The following is a 22390-nucleotide window of genomic DNA, read 5'->3' on the forward strand; positions in this document are numbered from 1 at the left end:
GCTATAATCTATACAGACATGGGAAAGACACTGATGGAAATAAAATAAAAAATATACAACAAGAGAGGATTTGCCGTCTATTGGTTACACTTAAAAAAGAAAAGGCTAGATAATTTGGAAAATGTTTTTTTAACAGATATATTAATTCAATCTGTAATGCAATGCAGAAGATTTTACAACAGATTCTCTCTAGGAGGAGCTAGAGATTAAGAAATATCTCCAAGCCTGCAGTTTGTTTCTTTTATTACTTATCAAAATGAAGAAGCAGATATATCCTTCTTATAATCAGAGTTTGTTTCTGGTGCATCACGTTCTTTGAGAAGTTGGAGCTTGGTTGGATAGCAACTTCAAGTCATGCATCACAAGCTTGTAAAGATTTATGAAGGATTCTGCCCAGGAGTCTTTTTGATGTCCTTGGGACTTAGCTGTCCTGTATGCTGTGTAGACCATCGTCAATACCGTCCTTTCAAAATCTTCTTTCTTTAACATGCCGGGGTAACCTGACAGCCTGGAACTTAATCTGCGTATTTCTGTAATACTTTTTGGGATAACATCATTACACAGGGTGTCAAACGTTATCGCCTTCCTGGTTGAAGCGAGTTCCTCATCTTTGACAGTGATTTTTAGGTCATCATCAATGTCCAGTTCACCTAGAAGAAACTGGGATGAAAGCACAGGGAAAAAAATACTTTTAAACTGGTTCTGGTTAAGTTCCAATAAATCAATACATGAGATGCCAAAATGATGTCTGGATTAACATAGAGCAAGGATCCCCCAACTCTACACTCATCGACCTTTCCGTGAAGTTTCAGAATTTTCATCAACACCCAAACATTTATTGCATGAAAATAATTGAATAAAGATTACTTTAATTGATAGTACTACAAATAATAACAGCAACTCCTTGGACTCTTGGCAGTCAATGGAACCATTTTGGAAAACCTTTGAGACTCATCAGATGCAGTGCTTTCTCCCATGAAGAAAATATATGTACATAGAAGCTATATTTCATAGACCATCCATTAGATAGAGTTGGAGTCCGCTGATTTAGAATGCTGTTTTTTGTTGAATCAGTTCTATTTATACTAACTATTCTGGCAATGGATTCTTTGTCTTTGCTTGATATTCCAGATTGAAAATTTCACTTTTCAAAAGGGAAGGTCTCAACTTCTTAGGTAACTACGTGGCACTCCCTAAAACTTACAGAAGCAGAATTAAATATTGGGAAAGTGGGCTCTTTCTCTTCCTGTTCCAAGTGACTTTCAGGTTCATCTATTCCAGCAGATTTTCCTGAACCCCTGATCACCTTTTAGATATCATTGTTATATTTACTGTTCACTAATGTATGTCATGGTATATTGTTAAAATCATTTATGTATTGTTCAAATTGCATTAACTAAGAATAGTTTATTCTGTATATTACATGTGCATTATAGGTATGATCTAAACCAGCTTTGCTGACTGAGGAACTCTGGGAGTTGAAGTCCACAAGTCTTAAAGTTGCCAAGGTTGGAGACCCCTGATCTAAACCATGAAATGAATAAATAAAATAGAATAAATTATACTTAACAAATAAAATTGTGTTACTTTCTTGCTTTGCTTACCATATATGGAATGCAGAATGAAGATATTTTTTAATAATTATTATAGAATATGGCTCATTGATTTTTTTTAATAAGCCACTTTGATAATATAACTGAAGGCTAAAGCAGATATCTAATTTATTGATTTTTATTTTTTAAATACAACACTGGAATCAGGATAAAGAGGGATGTGAAGATTTTGCTTCAGATGAGTCACCTTCAACCGCAATAATACATGAGCACACAATAGATACAAACTTAAGGTAAACCGCTCCAATCTCGATTGCAGAAAATACGACTTCAGCAACAGAGTGGTCAATGCCTGGAATGCATTAGGTGACTCTGTGGTTACTTCCCCAAACCCCCAAAACTTTAACCTTAGACTGTTTACTGTTGACCTCACCCTAATCCTAAGAGGTCTGTAAGAGGGATGCATAAGAGCACCAACATGCCTACTGTCCCTATCCTACTGTCCCCATTTACGTGTATCCTTATCCTGTATTCGTAATCATGTTTATACTTATATCTGTTATCTTATACGTGTTTGACAAATAAAATAAATAAAATAAAAATAAATATCATATCCCTGAAACCATTTTAGAATAACATCAGAAATCTGCACAATGACTTCACAAGGTTGCAGCATCTGTGATTTTCCTCATGATTTTTTTTTTTTTTGCTGCCATGAAGTTGCGTCATCTTCTTGACCAATTGCTAGAATCCCTTCCCCAGAAAAGGGCTGAATTTGGAACTGTACTTTGCCTCATACTAAACCTCAAATAGAAGATCCACATCTTCCTGAGACTTCTGAAGCACTGGGTTGAGGAGAACTGCTGAGGACCTCTTCACACGGAGAGCAGATGGGAAAAACATAGCTGAGGGAAGAAAGGAGAGAGAATAGACAAGAAGCTGTTAATGGATGCAGTTAATTAATTAGCCTAGGTGAAATGTTAATATATATTGCTAGTCCATGTATGATATGCCATGACATACATACATACATACATACATACATACATACATACATACAGGATGCAGTTTAGTAAACTTCCTTCCTTCCTTCCCCATTTTGCCTGGTAGAACTACTGTGCTTTTTAAAACATAACATAGAGGGTGGGTGGGTGGGGGACACAGTGGTGGGATTCAAATAATTTAACAACCGGTTCTCTGCCCTAATTATTTCTTCCAACAACCAGTTCACCAAATTGCTTAGAAAGTTAACAACCGGTTCTCCCGAACTGGTGCGAACTGGCTGAATCCCATCACTGGGGACACACACACACCCTATTTTGACCCTGTATTTATTTTTTGTTGTGTTTTAAAAGCCAGCACGCAGGTTCTGCTTACCCTTAGCTCAAGCTACAGCATTGCCTGTCTCTTAAAATTATTTTTCCAGTTTCCTGCAGTTTCATTCTTGCGTCGGCTGACACCCTCTCCTCTCCCTTATCACTTAGAACCAAAGCAATCCACTGAATCTGAACTGAAGACTTTTAACAGATTAGAGGAACTATATCTATATATAGCATATAAGCAAGCTGTAGAATCTATCGCTCCAAGGAGTGGAGTTGTCCATCAGTTTAGTTGGCTTTCAAAGGAGATTAGACAAATTTCTATCATGGGCTAGTACAGTAGAAGCATGGATGCAGTCTAGTTCTATATATTGAGTACAAGGAAATAATTCTTTGGACAACTGCCTTGATTTCTTTGATGTCTTCAAGTGATATTAGATATGTCTAGGGCAGGGGTCTGCAACCCACGGCTCGGGAGCTGCATGTGGCTCTTTCATCCCTCTGCTGCGGCTCCCTGTCACTCAAAATATGTGTCACAACTGCCAGTGTGTGACGCCTGCTGGCACGCGATTTCTTGAGCTTTTCGACCCATCTTTTTTTGGGGGGGGGAAGTTCAAAATGTTTTTGTTGCATGCAGAAATAAAACTCTGTAGCAGTTCTTTGATTTTATAAATGCAACACACTATAGTTTTTTTATACATAGCATAAAGGTAAAAAGCGATATATGCAGTTTTGTCTTCATTTTAGCTGTCAGAAGGGTTTTGTGGCTCCCGGTGTTTTCTTTTCTGTGGGAAACAGGTCGAAATGGCTCTTTGAGTGTTTAAAGTTGCTGACCCCTGGTCTAGGGTAATGTAGGGCAATGTAGATCTTCATAGAGCGAGTTTGCTTCTGATAAAGACTTAATTGGAGTAACATAACCCCCTCGCTTCTAAAGTTTACGTTATACTGGTTTTTTGCTAGCAATGGCTTGATAGAGCTGTGGAAAGTTCTGATGTTGTTCTTCAGAGAACAGGATATTCCATGTGTAGTCATGGATCTGAAGCAGTGGCGAAATCCATTTTTTTTTACTACCGGTTCTGTGGGCGTGGCTTGGTGGGCATGGCAGGGGAAGGATACTGCAAAATCTCCATTCCCATCCCACTCTGGGGCCAGCCAGAGGTGGTATTTGCTGGTTCTCCGAACTACTCAAAATTTCCGCTACCGGTTCTCCAGAACCTGCTGGATTTCTCCCCTGATCTGAAGCCATTCATTAAATTGACACAGTTAAAACCCACAATTTACAGTACATTTTACAGTAGATTCACCAGATTATACTATAGACATAGTGATTTAGGGGTGTGCATGCATAAACATGATTGGAAGAAATGCATTGGATCTCATGTGAGTATACAAACTTTCTGCTATTCATTAAAGCACATATATCCTTTATTCAGGCTTCCAGTTAAGTCTTAAAAAAGAACTCCTGCTTCATTGGAAGTAAGTTATATTTAAAATGTGATGGTTTAATGATTCTTACTAAAGATGGGGAGGGGGAGAGAGAGAGAGACATGGCTAACTTAATGAACAGCAATGCTTGCATCTCTATCTAAAATACTTTAGAATTCTCTTTGAACTGTGCAAAGTCATAACAACTTTTCACTTGTTTCAACAAGTAAAATATATAATAAAAATAATGCTGATCCTTCCTATAATGAGCCAGTTACAATCTGACACATTGTTCATTATATAATGGCACGTTCACTGGTCTAAATCTTCACTGTGGCCTAGAGAAAGACCTAGAGTGGGAATTCATCTACTGTAGCAGTATCTTCTTACTAGATAACATGATGTTACCAAACTCCTTTCTCACTCTACTCTTAGTTATTTTAGAAAGGATCAATCTTTCAGGAAAGAAAGGGAATTTTCAGAGGGGACAAAGTGGACTGTGGATACAGATTAAAAGGTCCTCAGAAATTTCAGCATCCAACACTCAGTTTTTGTAACTATCTTTATCCTTCTCAAATTTTGATGGGCTGTCTGAAGTAGAACTTCCTTCAACTGAGCTAAAGTTGTCAAGAACTTTGTGTTCTTAAATAGGTTCCTAAATAGATATGCTAATTAGTCTGATAGCATTGTATTTTTCAATTTAACTCAAAAGGACTTTGTCCTTCCAATAAGTTTAATTTAATTTTAATTTCTTTAGATTCTTCTGGGTATCCTGAATTAAGCTCTTGTGGGACCTGCGTTAGTTGCCAATTTGCTTCTGGGTTTATTTATTTATTTATTACATTTATATATGGTTCGAGGCAATTCTGAGTGAGTTGGCCAAAGAGGTTGTAGAAAAAATGCTTTTAAAAGTTAAAAAAAAAAAAGTTGGCCACGCCCACCCAGTCTCTGTCAGGTTTCGATGCTATCTCAAAATAAATGAATTTCCAAATTGCCCCTGGGAGGGGGGGAGGGCTGCGTTCCCGTCTATGGTGACTCAGTTCAGCAGCCCCCCCAACAAGCTACGCCCACAGAACTGGTAGTAACAAATTTTACATTTCACCACTGAGAAGGATCTTCTCTGTGCTGGCTCCCTCCCTGTGGAACATCATCTCCACAGAAATAAGTCTCCCCCCCCCAATTTGACACTCTTTGATAAGCCCTAAAGACATGGTTTAACCAATGGGTCTGGGGACCCCCAAATGATATGGAACACTTGAAGTGGTTTGTCTGATTGTGCCGATCAGGAGGGTGAATATTGGATTTGTATTTGGGATTTTATTTCTGTAAACCATCTGGGGTTTCTGTGAGTTGGTTGGGCATACACATTTTTGGAATGAATGAATGAATGAATGAATGAATGAATGAATGAATAAATGAATGATAGGTAGATAGAGAGAGAAAGAAAGAAAGAAAGAAAGAAAGAGGAAGAAAGAAAGAAAGAAAGAAAGAAAGAAAGAAAGAAAGAAAGAAAGAAAGAAAGAAAGAAAGAAAGAAAGAAAGAAAACAAGCAAGCAAGCAAGCAAGCAAGCTCTGGCAGGGCACATAGCTCCCTACAACATAATTCAATCTTTTTCCAGCCCAGGAATGTGCAACATTTCATAGGCTTGGGCATTGAAAAAACAGTCCAGCTATTTCCAAAGCTGAAATTTAGTGACTTTCCCATTCAAATGTATTGGTTGGCTATTCCTGTCCTTGTCCTTTAAAGCAGTGGTCCCCAACCTTTGTGGCTCCACAGACTGGTAGCAGCAGCAACAGTGGCAGCAGAGGGAAAGGGATGGTTTCATATGTGCAACTTAATACCGCACTGGGACATATGGAGCTTTGTGTACACATCCGTCACTTGTGCAGCTTGGTCCCAATGGCCACGGACCAGTTCTGGTAAGATGTGTAAGTGTAACAGGGTAACGTAGATTTGTGACCCAGTCTTCAGAGCCCCCCCCCCCATATATCTTCCAACACCCCTTTCATCTGTGCCTATGTTCCTGCTGGCATGTGACAACTTTCTACATTGCAAATCAACACACGAGACACACTGAAATCACCAAGTGCTAATTGCTTGGCAATTAAAACTTCAATCACCCAGCAGTTACAGTGTTTACTTATTAAACAATTGTTGGCAGTGATCCAGATGACAGCGATCAGATTAATAATTTTTCAAAGCACCATTTCATGCAACTCTTTTTTTTGGAAAAAGTTTTTTATTTTTTTTCCCTCATAAACATATCTTAAATGTACAGTTTCTTATCTAACATTTTCTTTTAACTTTCATACTAATACAATCTGTGGGGGAAAGGAAGAGGAAGTAGAGAAGGAGAAGGAGAGGAGGAAAGAAGAAAGTAGAAGAGTAGATGGAAGAAGGGAGGGAAAGGAAAGAGAGGAGAGGGAGAAGAAGGATTGTTGTAAAACAAGGGAGATGAAATGGTAGAAGAGCAACCCCGAATATACTTAAATTGTTTAGGATGAGCATTTCATGCAACTCTATGGCTGAGTCTAGCAACCATTTTGGCATTCACTTTCATAGACATCTGACAAAGATCTCCATTTGGAATTTATGTGTTAGTCTTTACCATTTGACATAATTCTTCACTGGCTTGAAAGGGAATGCTGTGGTGAGATCTTTTCCTTGCGCTGGCCACAGAACATACACTCCCTTACCACTTTAACTAGAACGTTATGCAAAGTTGGAAGTTTCCAGGAATTCTTCCTTAAGTATGATAAAGAGTGCTTGGAAATTCAAAAGTCTGAATGCTCTTTGGTAGCCTTCAACTGGTCTAGTAAACACAATGTCTTAATAGAAATGTGGGAAAATTTCGATTCTTCGTCAGTAAAATTTCCAGGGGTGAAATTCAGCAGGTTCTGTGACAGGTTCTGAAGAACCAGTAGCGGAAATTTTGAGCAGTTCGGAGAACCGGCAAATACCACCTCTGGCTGGCCCCAGAGTGGGGTGGGAATGGAGATTTTGCAAAATCCTTCCCCCAGGAGTGGGGTGGGAATGGGGATTTTGCAATATCCTTCCCTTGGAGTGGGGTGGGAATGGAGATTTTGCAGTATCCTTCCCCTGCCATGCCCACCAAGCCATGCCCACAGAACCAGTAGTAAAAAAAATTGAATTCCATCACTGAAAATTTCCTGCCTGCCTGCCTGCTTCTGCTAACTTGGTTTAAAGTGGATGGCTCTATTGACACTTACAGAGAATAGTTTTTCTCTTCTAACTTGCCCTCAAGCTAAATCACCTTTCTTGTGTTAAAGTCAGCCTTGTTCCTGTATATGTCCCAAGTTAACACCTACAAGGCTAAAGGGGATGGTTTAGATTAAGAAAATGATGTCAGAAAAAGAGTTGATGTCCCATTTCAGTAGGTTTGCCCTACTTCTGCTGTTACTTTGAACTAAAAGCCAAGCCAAGCCAGTATCACAGATTTGTCTTTCTAAAGTTGACTTTTAAATAATAACCTTTGGCTTTAGGTCTCAGTCCTAAAGCCCCAACAACTCTGTGAAGTATATAGGCTGAAAGAGAAGAATCTGGGATGGGATGTATACAACAGGCTAAGACAAAACAGACAACTCACATTACAGTGTTACATTTTGTGTGAATCTAGCGTTGACTCTTCGTTTTCAGCCTAACCTGCTAAATCATGCATATTAAATTATATTTCCATTTTCTTTTCTTTTTTTAGTTTTGGTTTAGCATGCTATGTAAACCCACCAATATGCTTTACAAACTACGATTTATGACATTGTGTTCATATATTGAGCTCACGTGGCTTATTCAAGAACTCTCATCCCAAAGCTTGGCTAAATGCATTGTACAAATATAGCCATTGTCTTCTTGGGCTACTTCCAGCACTTTTGGCCCCACCGAGTCTCCAATAATTTACTCACACTTCTTTATATTTCAGAGTTATTCAAACCCAGTTTTTAAAAGATTTTGCTCTTCTGTTCTAAGTCATGTGGGACTCTAATATAGCTATCCCCCTGAATTTTGTTCCCCGTGCAAAAGTTTTTTGGGTTGTCTTTGCCTGCTTACTTTTCACTCCACATTTTACTTGTCAATGTATTAAGGCAAAAACAACAACAACAACAACAACAACAACAACAACAACAACAACAAACCAACAACGCACGAGCCAAAAAATAAAACCAAACCCTGAAATGGAAAGAAATGTGTAACCAATACTTGACCAAGTATTTATAAATCCATGCACAAACTTTTCTTCTGATGTGACTCTTTCCTACACTGTGACATGAAGTGTTATTCTATATCAAAGAAGAACTGTGACTGTATTAATGACATTTGCTATCTTTTTTTTTTCTTCCTCTGGAAAAATTTATATGAAATAATTATTTAATCTCAACGTGTGCTAATTCGCTTTAATGATGCATTTGATTTCTGTGATGTACAGTCATTAGGACTGCTTGGAAAGAGAAGATTCCCGATCTGTTATAAGGCTGGATTTCATATAGAGCGAGTTCCAAAATTTAGACTTGCATTCCTTGCTCATTGGATGAATGGAGGCTCCTGAGGAGCCATGATAGAGAGGATCTACTTCTGCTTAGACCAGGGGTGTCATACTCAAGGCCCGTGGGCCAGTGGAAACGGTGAAGGACAGGCCTGTGGTGTGTCTGCCAGTGAAAACGGAGCCTTCTGCAGCCCTCCAGAGCTCCATTTTTGCTGGCAGAGGGTAGCAGGAGGCCATCGCAGCCAAAAACAGAGCTTGGGAGCCTGTTTTCGCTGGCAGGGCACGCAGGCCACCACAGGTGCCCCCAACATGAGTGACTTTGAGCTGGCCATGACCATGCTGGCCACACCCACACTGGCCCCCCAAGGTCAAGGTCAAATACAACCCTGATGAGGCCCTCAGTGAAATCAAGTTTGAAACCCCTGGCTTAGACCATTTTGAATTCCAGAATCTCAGGCAGATTTTTTTCAGGCTCCTGTTGCTTTTTTTTTAAAATTTGATTTATATGCCGCTCTTCTCTGGAGACTCAGGGCGGCTTACAATGCGTTAAGCAATAAGCTTTGCTTCCTGATCTTTTCCTATAGATCTTAAAAAAATTTTTTTTAAAAAAAGACAGAAACAGAATCTGTCCTCCTAAAGGTAAATACGTGTGCTGTGGCAAATGAACGATAATACTACTCCTTGATGTTTTTTGCTGTACTCCCACGATATTCTAATTATTTTGTAATTTTTGTTAATGGTAACAGTAACAGAGTTGGAAGTTTTTCTCATTGATTGCCATTCTATTTAAAATGGATTTAAAAAGGATTCACTTTCTCAACTTTTTTTCAAAAGAAAAATAATTCAGTGGCCGAATATGTAATTGAACGGTTGAATTCACCAAACTCCGTAACCAAAAGTCAACCAGAACAGAAAACTGAAACTGATTGCCCTTAATCTGTAAAGAATGCCTTAATTCTATTTACGTATTTATTTAGAAAATTTATATTGTCGCCTACTCGCTCACAGAGACTCTAGGCAGATTACAAGCAATTCCCAGAGTGACAGTAATTTTAGCAGGGGTTTCATTGAACCAGACTCTAACCCTAACCTAATTTCATTTCAGTTGCAGTCAAAATGCAATAATATATAACCTTAACCTTAACCTAATCCTTAAGAAAAAAGTTACAAAAAAAAAAAAAAGGAGAAAGCAGCAGATGTAAAAAGAAACAGCAATGAAGGGAAGAAAAAGAGATGAATGAAGCATAACTGTCTTTGCTTTTTGAAATGTTTGTGATATTCTAGTGAGTTATTTCATTACAGTGTTTTTAACCCTTGTTGATGGATAGAAGTGGCTCAGAGCCTTCGTTAACTAAAGTAAGTAAATATTTTAAAATGTTTTTGGACACTGTGCTTGCTTTATTTCAATGATAGCATTAGGATCTATGAGCCAACTGTCAACTTTCGAGTTGCCATAGGCAGGGGGGTTGGGAAGCCTCGCCTCGCAGCTGAATCAAGGAACTTGTATATCAGTCAAAACAAAGTACATTCCAGCCGGGCGATTGTCAAGGCCATCTCCAAGGAGACCCACAGTGGCTGAAGGGAATGACTTCTAAAATTGCTTCTAAAACTGGGGAATGTGACTGATGACACATCTTGGGGGAAGGGGGGAAACAGGGTCAGAGCCAAGGCGCGAACTAAGTGAGGTCAGAATTGGCTTCACTTGGTTCGTGCCAACATGGCGCTCCTAATAAATAACCAGATTACTTTTGAAGCTTGGCTTGAGGCTCATGATTTAATTAGGGCATCGGATGGAACACTGACAGCAACGAGATCTGGTTAGACCAGGGGTCTGCAACCTTAAACATTCAAAGAGCCATTTGGACCCGTTTCCCACAGAAAGAAAACACCGGGAGCCACAAAACTCCCGTGCCTCTTTCCTGAGCAGCCATAAAACTAGCATATGTAGTTGAATTAAACATTTTATTTTCTTCTGAAACTTTTCTTTTCTTGGATTTATCCATGATTGGCCTACTGGGGGTTGAAAAGCTCAATAAATTGCGTGCCGGCGGGTGTCGCACATTGGTGGTTGTGACGCATATTTTGAGCAATGGAGCCACAGCGGAGGGATGAAAGAGCCACATGCGGCTCCAGAGCCACAGGTTGCTGACCCCTGGGTTAGACTATAAGCAAATTATCATTTCTTGGCTAAAAGCCCTATTTAACTTTTTTGAACATCTGAGAGCCAATGTGTGGATGAGCAAGACCTTAAAAAAATGTGTTTTGAGAACTTTTTGTTTATTTTAATGTCTATGCTTGATTTAAGGGGGTTATCAACTGTTTTTATGTGTTTTATACCTTTAAGAAAAGTAGACAGTTGTACCCTTAGGCTTCAGAGAGGGTTCTGAGGGCCCCAGAAGAGAAACCTGAGGTCTGCAATTGGAGGTGTTGTTGCCTGTAATGGAAAGACTAATAATGATGAAATGTTTTGAAGTAATAAGACAGTTAAAAGCTATTGATGGTTGATTTTTTTTTATAGTACTCAGTTTATATGTAGACTAGGTGCAGCTCTATTCATATTTATACTGAAAAATTGCCAGGAAACATAGAAAGAGAGCCTACATTTTCAGCGCTGTGCTGTGTGTATGAATGAATGTGTGTGTATGTGTGTCTTTCCTTCAGACTTCAAGTTGCATATCCCAAAAGATTCCAGATCAAAACAAGGAGCTTTTAGAAAGTTTATAAATGGGGAACAGTATGCTTATATAGCAATACGTAAATATTATAAAGAAGGATTTGGACTAAGTAAATAGATATGAGTAGATGATTTAAGATGTCCTGTTGGTTATTACAGAAATGATCGCTGATGGGTTTTGCAATTTAGGGGTCTGGAAAACAGAATAGTTAAAAAGAAAAGGGAAAGAACAGAAGAAAGAAAGAAAGAAAGAAAGAAAGAGGGAGAGAGAGAGAAAAAAGAAAGAAAGAAAGAAAGAAGAAAGAAAGAAAGAAAGAAAGAAAGAAAGAAAGAAAGAAAGAAAGAAAGAAAGGACAAATGAAAGAGGACCACTCCATATTCTCAAATCTAAACATTGCTGCAATTTGGAGAAATAATTTGAAACCAGAACTTTCCTTGAAAATAGCCAACTCAACTTCGATATATATAAAAAATACATAGATATGCTGCAAGAAATTTCATTAGAGCAGGAAATTACCACCGTTACAGGGCATTTTGCTCCCACCATTATGGAAATAATGAGTGTCCCATTTTCCAGGCTGTCTTGTTGTAAAAAAGAAAGCGAAGTGCAGCAACTAACCTCTTCAGAGACATTGAACTATAGACAGTAGAGCAAAAATCTTTTTCTCTGACCTCTTGTTCCACCCAGTCTTCTCTTCTGCTTTGAGAATTGTTGGCAGAGAAAAAGTCCAGTTTAGTCTGATTCAAGTAGAATCAACCCTATTTCTCCCTATATAAGGAAAGATGAATTCAATAAAGTGAAGAAGCACATACTATTAGTGTTGTAAGTAATCTGCTGAAGAAAGTTTAGGAGAATTCAGCTTCTTCATAGTTTTATAGTTTCTAATATTAAATATGTATCTCAATAATAATGCTTTCCTGAAGCTTGTCCCAAAAGTGCTTTTTCAGGAGGCAACTGGACTTCCTTGTTTTTTCTTTGAAGACGTTTCACTTCTCATCCAAGAAGCTTCTTCAGCTCTGACAGGATAGTAGGGAATGGAAGGCTTTATACTCCTTGCAGACAGCTGGTCATTTGCATCCTTTTAGAGGATCCTTGAAGCACTTGGAGATTTATCTGTGTCCTCAGTAGTGCTCCTGGTTCCTGTAGCCTGCAATTTTTTTTCTCTGGAAATCCATTCCTACTCCCACACCATTCAAAGGGTGTTCATCCCAAATTCTATAGCTAAAAGTCTGTAGAGATTCTCAGTCATCAAGCTTCTTGGATGAGAAGTGAAACATCTTCAAAGAAAAAACAAGAAAGACCAGTTGCCTCCTGAAAAAGCACCTTTGGGACAACCATAACCTGGATGACTGAGAATTTCTACAGACTTTTCCTGAAGCTCACATTTGGCTAGCTGTTGTGGTTGAATTGAAAACCTCTGATAGTGCATTAGTAATTACACTATACAATAGAATTCAATATAGTTACTGCTCTGGGATAGAAGCTGTTTTTCAGCCTATTTGTCCTTGTTTTTATTGTCCTGTACCGTCTGCCAGATTATAATAGTTCAAAAAAGGATGAGATGGATCTTTAAGAATGTTTTGAACTTTCTTAAGGCAGCGGGAGCTATAAAGCTCTTCCAAGGAAGAGAATGGGCAATCAATGATCCTCTGGGCAATGATGTTAACCCTCTGAAGTGCTGTTCTATCTGCCACTGTGCAATTAACAAACCATACACAGGTGCAATAAGTTAAAATTCTCTCTATAGTGCAGCGGTAGAAGGTCACCAGCAATTTTTCATTCAGTTGTTGTTTCCTTAGAAGTCTCAGGTAGTATAATCTCTGCTGGGCCCTTTTGACCAGTGCTGCAATATGAGTGCTCCAGGTCAAGTCCTCTTTTATGATAACACCCAGAAACTTAAAACTGGCCACTTGCTCCACTCGGTCTCCCTTGATAACCAAGGGCTGGATGTCTGATCTATTCCTTCTATAGTCCACTATAAGCTCCTAGGTCTTATTTGTGTTAAGGACCAAGTTATTGTTGAAAGCAACCGGTCCACCTCATCTCGATAGGCAGACTCATCTCCCCACTCCACCCCAGAGATTTTCCAGTGATTTCAATGAGACCTCAGTAGAACTAAATACAAGATAAATACAATTGGAGTAAGTGTATTAGTTCTGCTTAGACATCCTTGAAATTCTTGCTTGACGCCAAAGCTTACATAAAACTTGCCATTTTTTTGTCATTCTTCGTTCTCAAGTGTTTTTTTTTTTGCATCTGAATGCTGAGTGCAAAGCATCCAAGTTGTCATTCCAATGCAGTGATTACTACTGTAAAACTTGGTTCAAAAAGTAAAATTTACTTCCCAGTCTTGTTGATACAGTGGTTTTCCCTCCCTTTCCTTTATCTGTAATTAATTCTGAAAAGCTACTCGGAAAATGGTGGTGAAGGAAGTTCTGATAATAACCCAGGAGAATAAAAGAAATCCAACTTTCTATTTCTGAAACAGACCATTACCTCAGACATCCCATGAACAAAAAGTAAGAATAACATTACCCCAATTTATCATATTGTGCTAAACAGCAATATTTTAGTGGTATTAATTACCCATCAAGATTAAAGCTCCCTGTAGTTATGATGACTAGCAACTATGGATAAGTAAAAAAACTCATTTTTGTTTAATACTAATTCTTACATTATTTAAAACTGGTTATTATCAACATAGCATCAGGAAATCCAATACATTCATTGTGGACTTTACTGCTTCCTGAATGGTTTAGCAATCCATTGCATATGATGATCCTAAACCAGGGGTGTCAAACTCGAGCCCACGGGCCGGATGTGTCATGTGCTTGCCATGCCCATGCCTGGTTTAGCGAAGGGGGGGAAAGTCACAATACGTCACATGATGACGCTGTGCCCTAAACTATAGTATCTTGAGAGATTAAACTTTCTGCTCTTGTGGATAGCAAAATTCACACATAGCTCATAAGGTGCTACGAGGATAGTGAAAAGGTAAGTTAATATTTAGATGGCCTAAGAAGGCAGAAAGAGACATGGTGGCTCAGTGGCTAAGATGCTGAGCTTGTTGATCGAAAGGTCGGCAGTTCAGCAGTTCGAATCTCTAGTGCCGCTTAACAGGGTGAGCTCTGGTTACTTGTCCCAGTTTATGCCAACCTAGCAGTTCAAAAGCACATAAAAATGCAAGTAGAAAAATAGGGACTACATTTGGTGGGAAGGTAACAGTGTTCCGTGCACCTTTGGTTAAGTCAAGGTGTTCCGTGCACCTTGTTAAGTCATGCCAGCCACATGGCCACGGAGATGTCTTCGGACAGTGCTGGCTCTTCGGCTTAGAAACGGAGATGAGCACCACCCCCTAGAGTCAGGAACAACTAGCACATATGTGCGAGGGAAACCTTTACCTTTACCTTTTAAGAAGGCAGAAAGATAATGGAATAAGGTCCTGAGACTTATATCTGGAGAATGATGGTCAAGAGTTCAGAGAGATCCGATTTGATAAAGAATATAAGGAATCAGAAACACCTCTGATATCCCTTGACAAGAAGTTGACTTTGATAGATATGGCTGAACGAACAGCAATAGTTCAAACCATGATGCTTTATGATACTCTAGTACCTTTGTTTAATCTCCTACTCGAACCAATATTATTACCCCAGTTATTATGCCCAGAACTGTATTCTTTTACTTTTCTTTTAGAATAATAGTAAAAATCCCTTGAAGCAAATGTGAAACATATTATTTTTTGTTCAATTATAATGTATATCCCAGAAAATATTTACTCATTCTGCACCATTTCTCGATATATGGTTGCCATGAAATGTAAAAAAAAGATGTTGAGACTCTAGAACAAGGATGTCAAACTCACAGCATCATGGCGGCATTACATGACATATCGTGATCCCCCCCCCCAATTTGCTAAACCGGGCATTGGCATGGCCACCACGTGACACATCCAGCCTGCAGGCCATGAGTTTGACAGCCCTGCTCTAGAAGGAGTACAGAGAAGAGCAGCAAAGATGATTAGGGGACTGGAGGCTAAAACGTAAAGAACAGTTGCTGGAATTGGGTATGTCTAGTTTAATGAAAAGAAGGATCAGGGGTGCCATGATAGCAGTGTTCCAATATCTAAGGGGCTGCCACAAAGTGGGGTCAATTTATTTTCTAAACCACCAGAAGGCTAGACAAGAAGCAATGGATGGAAACTAATCAAGGAGAGAACCTAGAACTAAGGAGAGATTTCCTGACAGTTAGAACAATTAATCAGTGGAATAACTTGCCTCCAGATGTTGTGAATGCTCCAACACTGGAAGTTTTTAAGAAGAGACTGGGCAACCATTTGTCTGAAGTGGTGTAGGGCTTCCTGCCTGAACTGGGGGTTGGACTAGAAGACCTTCAAGGTCCATTCCAACTCTTTTATTCTGTTAGTTATTTTCTGCTGCCAACACCTGCATGGAAGAAAGCTAAATTAACATATTAAGAATGTGCATGTGTGTGTGTGAGAGAGTGAGAGAGTGCGTTGTAGAATATTTTGGATTCACTCTGTATTTATATTCAATCTTCAGATTTAATGATTGGCTGATTTTGCTGCATTCAAATGATCTGTATTTATTTATTTTTTTTACAAAAAATGTCTCTGTCATTTGTTATTCCACAAAGAATGATTTATGCTGATCGTTACTGACATCTGTCCTTAATTTAAATAATTGATTCACCCAATTCACTTAAAAATGCTGTTACAAGTGCTGCATCTGATATTTAGCACTGAAAAAGTGTGGTTTCCTACAATATACCACAGACTAAAAGAAAAGAGGCCAATTAAGATGACCAGCTGGAAGGTTTTAACAAGACTTAAAACTTGAAGGAGTTTCATAATCATATTTCTACAGTCTGAGTCTTCTTTCTCATTTAGTTCTAACGTTAATTTGTTCATTTCGGCACGTTCTAGAACCTTCTGAATAATATGTTCCTCAGGTGGTGTGTTCTTTCCTTTCCAATATTGGGTGTAGGCTATTCTTGCTGCAGTAAGAATATGTATAATTAAATATCTAACAACCCCCTCCCCCCTGTATTTTGTCTTTAGTATTCCCAGGAGAAATGTTTCAGGTATCAAATCAATTTTTTCATTAGTTGATTCTTGTACCCAATTTTGATTTTTTCTCCAATACCTCATTGCTTCGGGACAGGACCACCACATATGGAAGAATATTATACGGTGTGGGATGATTGGTACAGGTGGATTGACAATCGAATAAAGAATAGATAATAAGTTAATATAAATATTAAGACGCATATGTAAATTATGTTATATTACGATGAAATGTATAAGAAGACTCAATCTAACCTGTGCAAAAAAATAACACTGTCTGACTAATTGTATTGTATTGTATTATAATAAATTTCAATTTAAAAAATCATATTTCTACAGTCTGACATATTGGACCAATTCAGGAAATAATATCATTAAATCACTATTCTCACAAGGACTGACTGACTTCACAAATGCCATGGTTAGTATAAAAACGGGTTGGAGAAACAGATCTCAGCTGGCTGGTTTCATAAGTAATGCTAGCCAACCTTCATTAAACTTGTCTTGTTGGGTGGGAAATTCTGGTTACTGAAGTTAGGTGATGTGAACATTGCCCACACTGGATGAAGTTATACTAAATCAGAAGCCCTGGCTTGTTTCATACATTGCATTTAGCTAAAACTGAAGAAAAAGCTCATATCCAAGCGCTATGATATATGATGCCTTGGACCAGATGTCTCATAAATCCCCTTTAATTCTGAAATTCTCTGCGTAGATTGTCTTCAGGGTTTCAAGCCAAGCAAAAGTGGCTTATAAAAAAACACGAACAAATATACGTTTTACCATATGCCAACCTTCCCTTGAAAATTCTGTGGTTTTAGGATGGGTCTCAATCATTCTGCTAAGAAATGTTTTCCGTCTTCATTGTAGGAAGTTTTGCAATAGCAAACACAGAGCCAGGGTAACAAGAAGAGGTGATATTATGCCAGGCCTGTATGCAAAACTGGGAGGGTTGGTTTAACCAAAGGAACCTCAAACTCATCAACAACCCCAATGTATGAAGTAGATTTTCCTACTAATAACCAGCAGGGACCATACCATATTATTAACATTACAAGAGAGATGGTTTGATTTTATCGTGCACTTGAATCTTACCAGGAATTTAAAAAAGAAATGCCTTATTCAATTTCTCCAAAGGAACATGGAACTATTATGATTCTCAACCAAGGACCTAAATGACTCCTCTAGTGAAGATGGAAATATACATTTCCCACAAGTTCCAGTTTTTTCCCATCTAAGAAAGAAACTGCATCAAATCTTACCTAATCTGGTGTATTTTATTAGGTCCGTATTTTAATGCAACTGACAAAATTCACAAATTCACACCTCCTCGACTAATGAGCAGATCAAAATGCAATTATCTTTTGGGTTGTGAACTTGTGTTTTGTAATGCAGTACTATATTTAAAAATTGCAGACAGAATGGTGAAAGATATTGCCTAAAGGCTGTACATTAGAGGAAAACACATAAAAAAGCATAACCAGTGAAAGTTGTTAGAAAATTATTAGTTTTACAGCCCTCATGAAGTTGGCCTTGAGTCAGTAATCAATCAGGTCACTGGTTTATATATATAGAGAGATCTGCTAGCAACTGACTGATGTCAGTTACACCCTTGTGCATACACCTCCAAAAAGTTCAGTTTCGCGGAGAGGGGCTGGGCTATCTGAGAAAAGGAGGCGTTTGCTGTCTGTTGGGCTCTCCTCACCTGGAGACATCTATTGGAGGGAGCGCAGGTGCCGTTTGAGGTGTGGACGGATCACCGCAACCTTATAGCATTGCAAACACCCAGAAGGCTGTCCCCCAAACAGGTCCGTTGGGCTCATCACTTCCAGCGATTCCGGTTCACATTAAAACACGTGCTCGGAGGCAAGAATTTCTTGGCCGCAACCTCTGGATGGTTGCTAGGCTCAACAGAGAGAGCTTGCTGGCTGCCTGAAGAAAAAGAAGCCTAGAAACTAGTGGATTGTGATTTCACTGAACTACGGCTGCATAAAAATCTTGGTTTACGTAGGTAGAACCTGGCTAAAGAGAAATACACATAAAACCTACGAAAAAGAAAGAAAAACATATATATGTGTGTGTGTGTGTGTGTGTGTGTGTGTGTGTTTCTATCGAGCTTGAAATAGATCTATACTAGTCTTCCTTTATTTCTTTATCAGCAAAATATAAATTATATACACAGAGAGAGAGAGAGACAGACAGACACACAAACACACACACACACACACACACACACACACACACACAGAGAGTGTTACATTTATATTTACTGACAAAGAAATAAAGGGAAATAAAGTCAGTAAATATAAATTTAACACAAAATAGTTCGTTGTGAAAGCGACTACCTGAGGGCTCCTGGATTGGGGCTGAAAGACAAAAAGGAAGCAGTATGCTCCTTCCCATATTTTGGTAGACAAGGTTGCTTCGATAGAAAACCCCTCCCCACGCACACACACCATATTTCCCTGAAAATAAGACCCTGTCTTATTTTTATTTTTTTTTTGAACCCTGAAATAAGCGCTTGGTCTTATTGCCATGCATTCAAAAGCCCGATTGGGCTTATTATCAGGGGATGTCTTATTTTGGGGAAAACAGGGTACACATATACACATAACCAATAAAAGTAGATAACACATATGCCTTGCCATACATTTATAGAATTAAAGGGTTGGAAGGGATTTTGGAGTCATGATCTGACCATCAAGTCCAATGGACCAGCGCTACAGGAATTTCAGTATAAGAAATACAATTGTCTAAGCACGTAATCAAGAAGTACCTTTTCTTTCTGTACATTACACAACCAAGTGATTAGGTTCTGGGCTACAAATGTAGTAAAGAACACATTACCAAATCACTGTGTTAATTTTACCTGGTTAACAAATTTATGCTTCCCTTCTTTAACCTCTTTCCTGCTACCCACCTTTGTGCCTGAAAAAGCACCAGTAATTCTGTACTACTGAAACAAAGGTCTTTTTTGTCATCTCCCCAGTTACTTACCTACAACATTTTTTGGAATCTCATAGCTTTATCAAACACAATAACCACAGGCATAACATCATAACATATGCAAACATGCCAATGTTTGGTTAATCAAAGCATTATAGTACCAACCCCTTGAATTTCACAGGTATACCCAAAAATATAAATTCTTAAATAGATCTTAATCTAAGGTAAGGTTTATCCAATTGTCATCTATTAGCTCTGACCAATTGATTATGAATAATAGGAAAGGTCATATTGTGATTTTAGACTCTAAACTGGAGCCCAGGAAAGAGCAGCTGGACAAGGCTACCATTATGTTATACTACATCATCCTAGAAGGGTTCTGACAGTAAGAAGGATAGTTCCCCTTTAATTTGGCCTGTTTTCCTGCTCAGCCAATTCATCTGCCCCATGAGATCATGCTATAGCCAGAGACTTTTCTGGGGAAATATAAATCATTATAGAGCAGTGTTTGTCAAACATGGCAACTTTTAAGATGCATGGATTTGAATTCCCAGAATGAAGTCCATGCATCTTAAAATCTCCAAGTTTGACAAACAAAGCTACAGAATAAGAATATACGACTCTCTTGTAAGATATATTGGCACTGTTGGCTCTTCTAAGTTTATGCATGGTCCCAAAAAGGCACAGAGAAGATGGGAGAGAGAGATATTGTCTTCTAGGGTAGAAGTTGATGTCTGTGACATGCACAGTGCAAGACACTACCTGTTCCACTGCATGGCATCTCCAGGAAGAAGCTAAGAATTTTAGCTCTGTTTGGATTAAAGAAAATATGAGAACTTTTCTCTGTTGTGCAGTAATTTCCATATTAACTTGTTCTGTTGGATGGAATTAGCATCAACAGTAGTGAAAACAAAAACATCTAGTCATTCTAAGTTCCCTCCAGTTATCTACACTGGACAGATCCAGCAAGATAAAGAAGGTAAATGCTTGACTTGAGCTGAGAAGTGTGCGTGATCAGGAAAGAAGCAGGCATAGTCTAGGGAACTTCTAGATGAGTGGTATTTCAGGGGCTGCCACAAAGAAGAGGGAGTCAAGCTATTCTCCAAAGCATCTGAGGGCAGGACAAGAAGCAATGGGTGGAAACTAATCAAGGAGAGAAGCAACTTAGAACTAAGGAGAAATTTCCTGACAGTTAGAACAATTAACCAGTGTAACAACTTGCCCTCAGAAGTTGTGAATTCTTCAATTCTGGAAGTTTTTAAGAAGTGATTGGACAACCATTTGTCTGAAATGGTATTCTATTCTATTCTATTCTATTCTATTCTATTCTATTCTATTCTATTCTATTCTATTCTATTCTATCCTAGATGTCTACATGTATCCAGTATGCCAGATATTTCCTACCCCTGGTTTTAAAGAATTTAATATAGCAACCTTGCTGAAGCTAACATCAAGAAAGGATTCTTGTTTGAAAATCTGTGGGCCTAATGTGCACACAAGCTTGAGTCAGACTTGACTCCTGGTGAAAACCAAGTTCCTGGTGAAAACCAACCAAATACTGCTCAATTCTGAGCAGTATTTCCAAAAGGGTTTATCAGTGCATTCTTCTTAATCCGAGAGAGACTGATTGGCCCCAAATCATCTAGTTAGCTTCCATGCTAACTAAGGTTTCCTTTAGTCAATCTAATCTAATCTAATCTAATCTAATCTAATCTAATCTAATCTAATCTAATCTAATATAATCCTATTTCAATGCAATGTGTTTAAAAACAACCCATCTGAAACAGAGAGCTGTTCAATCTGTTTAGGCTCAGCAAGGACTGGATTAACTTCCGCGGCCGACAGAGCTTCTGTTTGGGTGACCCAGCCTGAATTTCGATCAAAACATCTACATAAAATTGCAGTACACACCCGATCGTCTTAATTCCCAACTTTCATAGCAATTAAGGGGAGAAAGATCATTGCTGTCTTATTTATTTATAAATTTGTTTGCAGAACATAAAGGAGAAATGTCCAATTCAATGGTTGAGAGCAATAAACAAGAAGAAAAGAATCTACAAAAGCGGTGGATGCGATTTTGGAAAAAAAAAGAAACTTGTTCGATGAAATATCAGCGTCACATGCCTGCTTTGAAGCAATAACGTTTTTATATTTCTAACTCTTACCTCGATTCCACCTGGGGGGCACAGTGCCATGAGCATTATAACACAGCAGGAACAGGAACAACATCTTCCAGGGCATCGCAAATTTCCCAAAGCAGAGATTTCTCCGCTTCTACAGTGTCTGGTTTCTTGTACGCCAGGACACAGCTGGCTAATCTTTCTCCTCTCTGCTCCTTTTGCAAAATGGGATGCATGTAATGGGGTGAAGTATCAGCACCTCACTAGCCTAGGCTAATTTTCATTGGAGTCAGGGAATTCATTTGCACAGAAGGGCTCTATTTTATATCCACATCTGGAGTGACTCATGACGCATGGAAGCTCATTGGCAGCTGTAGGGGTATAAATATCATTACATTTTTGTTTTGGGTTTCTTTCTTTCTTTCTTTTTTTTTTTTAGTAGTTCAGTTCCATTCAGTAGTTGAGCCAGCTGGAAATTTCCCTTGTGTCAACAGACAAAAGTAGCTGTACAAAAGAACACTATTAAATCTTCAAGGCCACTACCTCCTATGCACATATTTCTTAGTGATCATACCAAGCCTGTGATCCTTGAATAAGGCAGTGACAGTTCTGGTATGCCAGGGGCTGGAGCGTGTTCATTGAAAGAACACTGCATACTTACGGGAGCAATTTGTTTTTACTGAGCACAACAACATGGAACAACTTTGCCAAGCAGGTCAAAGTTGGATGGTTGATATGAAGAAGTAAATACTTCTTCATAATAGACA

The 22390-nt window shown here is 38.7% G+C and overlaps 1 protein-coding gene across 1 annotated transcript; it reads right to left on the reverse strand.

Moving 5' to 3' along the window:
- Positions 1–122: 122 nt before the first annotated feature.
- FAM180A (family with sequence similarity 180 member A) lies at positions 123–21972 on the reverse strand. The gene is made up of 3 exons (XM_034403271.3): positions 21669–21972; positions 2358–2458; positions 123–660 (listed from the first exon to the last, which is right to left on the reverse strand). The coding sequence occupies exons 1-3, from the start codon at positions 21742–21744 to the stop codon at positions 307–309; spliced, it is 531 nt and encodes a 176-aa protein (XP_034259162.2). The 5' UTR covers positions 21745–21972; the 3' UTR covers positions 123–306.
- Positions 21973–22390: the final 418 nt, after the last annotated feature.

This window comes from Pantherophis guttatus, chromosome 7 (genome assembly GCF_059756535.1).
Source record: "Pantherophis guttatus breed Tessera chromosome 7, ASM5975653v1, whole genome shotgun sequence".
Taxonomy (NCBI): domain Eukaryota; kingdom Metazoa; phylum Chordata; class Lepidosauria; order Squamata; family Colubridae; genus Pantherophis; species Pantherophis guttatus.

Coding starts and splice junctions, on each gene's coding strand:
- FAM180A (XM_034403271.3), bottom strand. CDS start 21,744: ATGCCCTGGAAGATGTTGTTCCTGTTCCTGCTGTGTTATAATGCTCAT. Junction 2,459..21,668: donor GCCCCCCAGGTGGAATCGAG/GTAAGAGTTAGA, acceptor TTCTTCCCTCAG/CTATGTTTTTCCCATCTGCT. Junction 661..2,357: donor ATGTGGATCTTCTATTTGAG/GTTTAGTATGAG, acceptor CTTTCATCCCAG/TTTCTTCTAGGTGAACTGGA.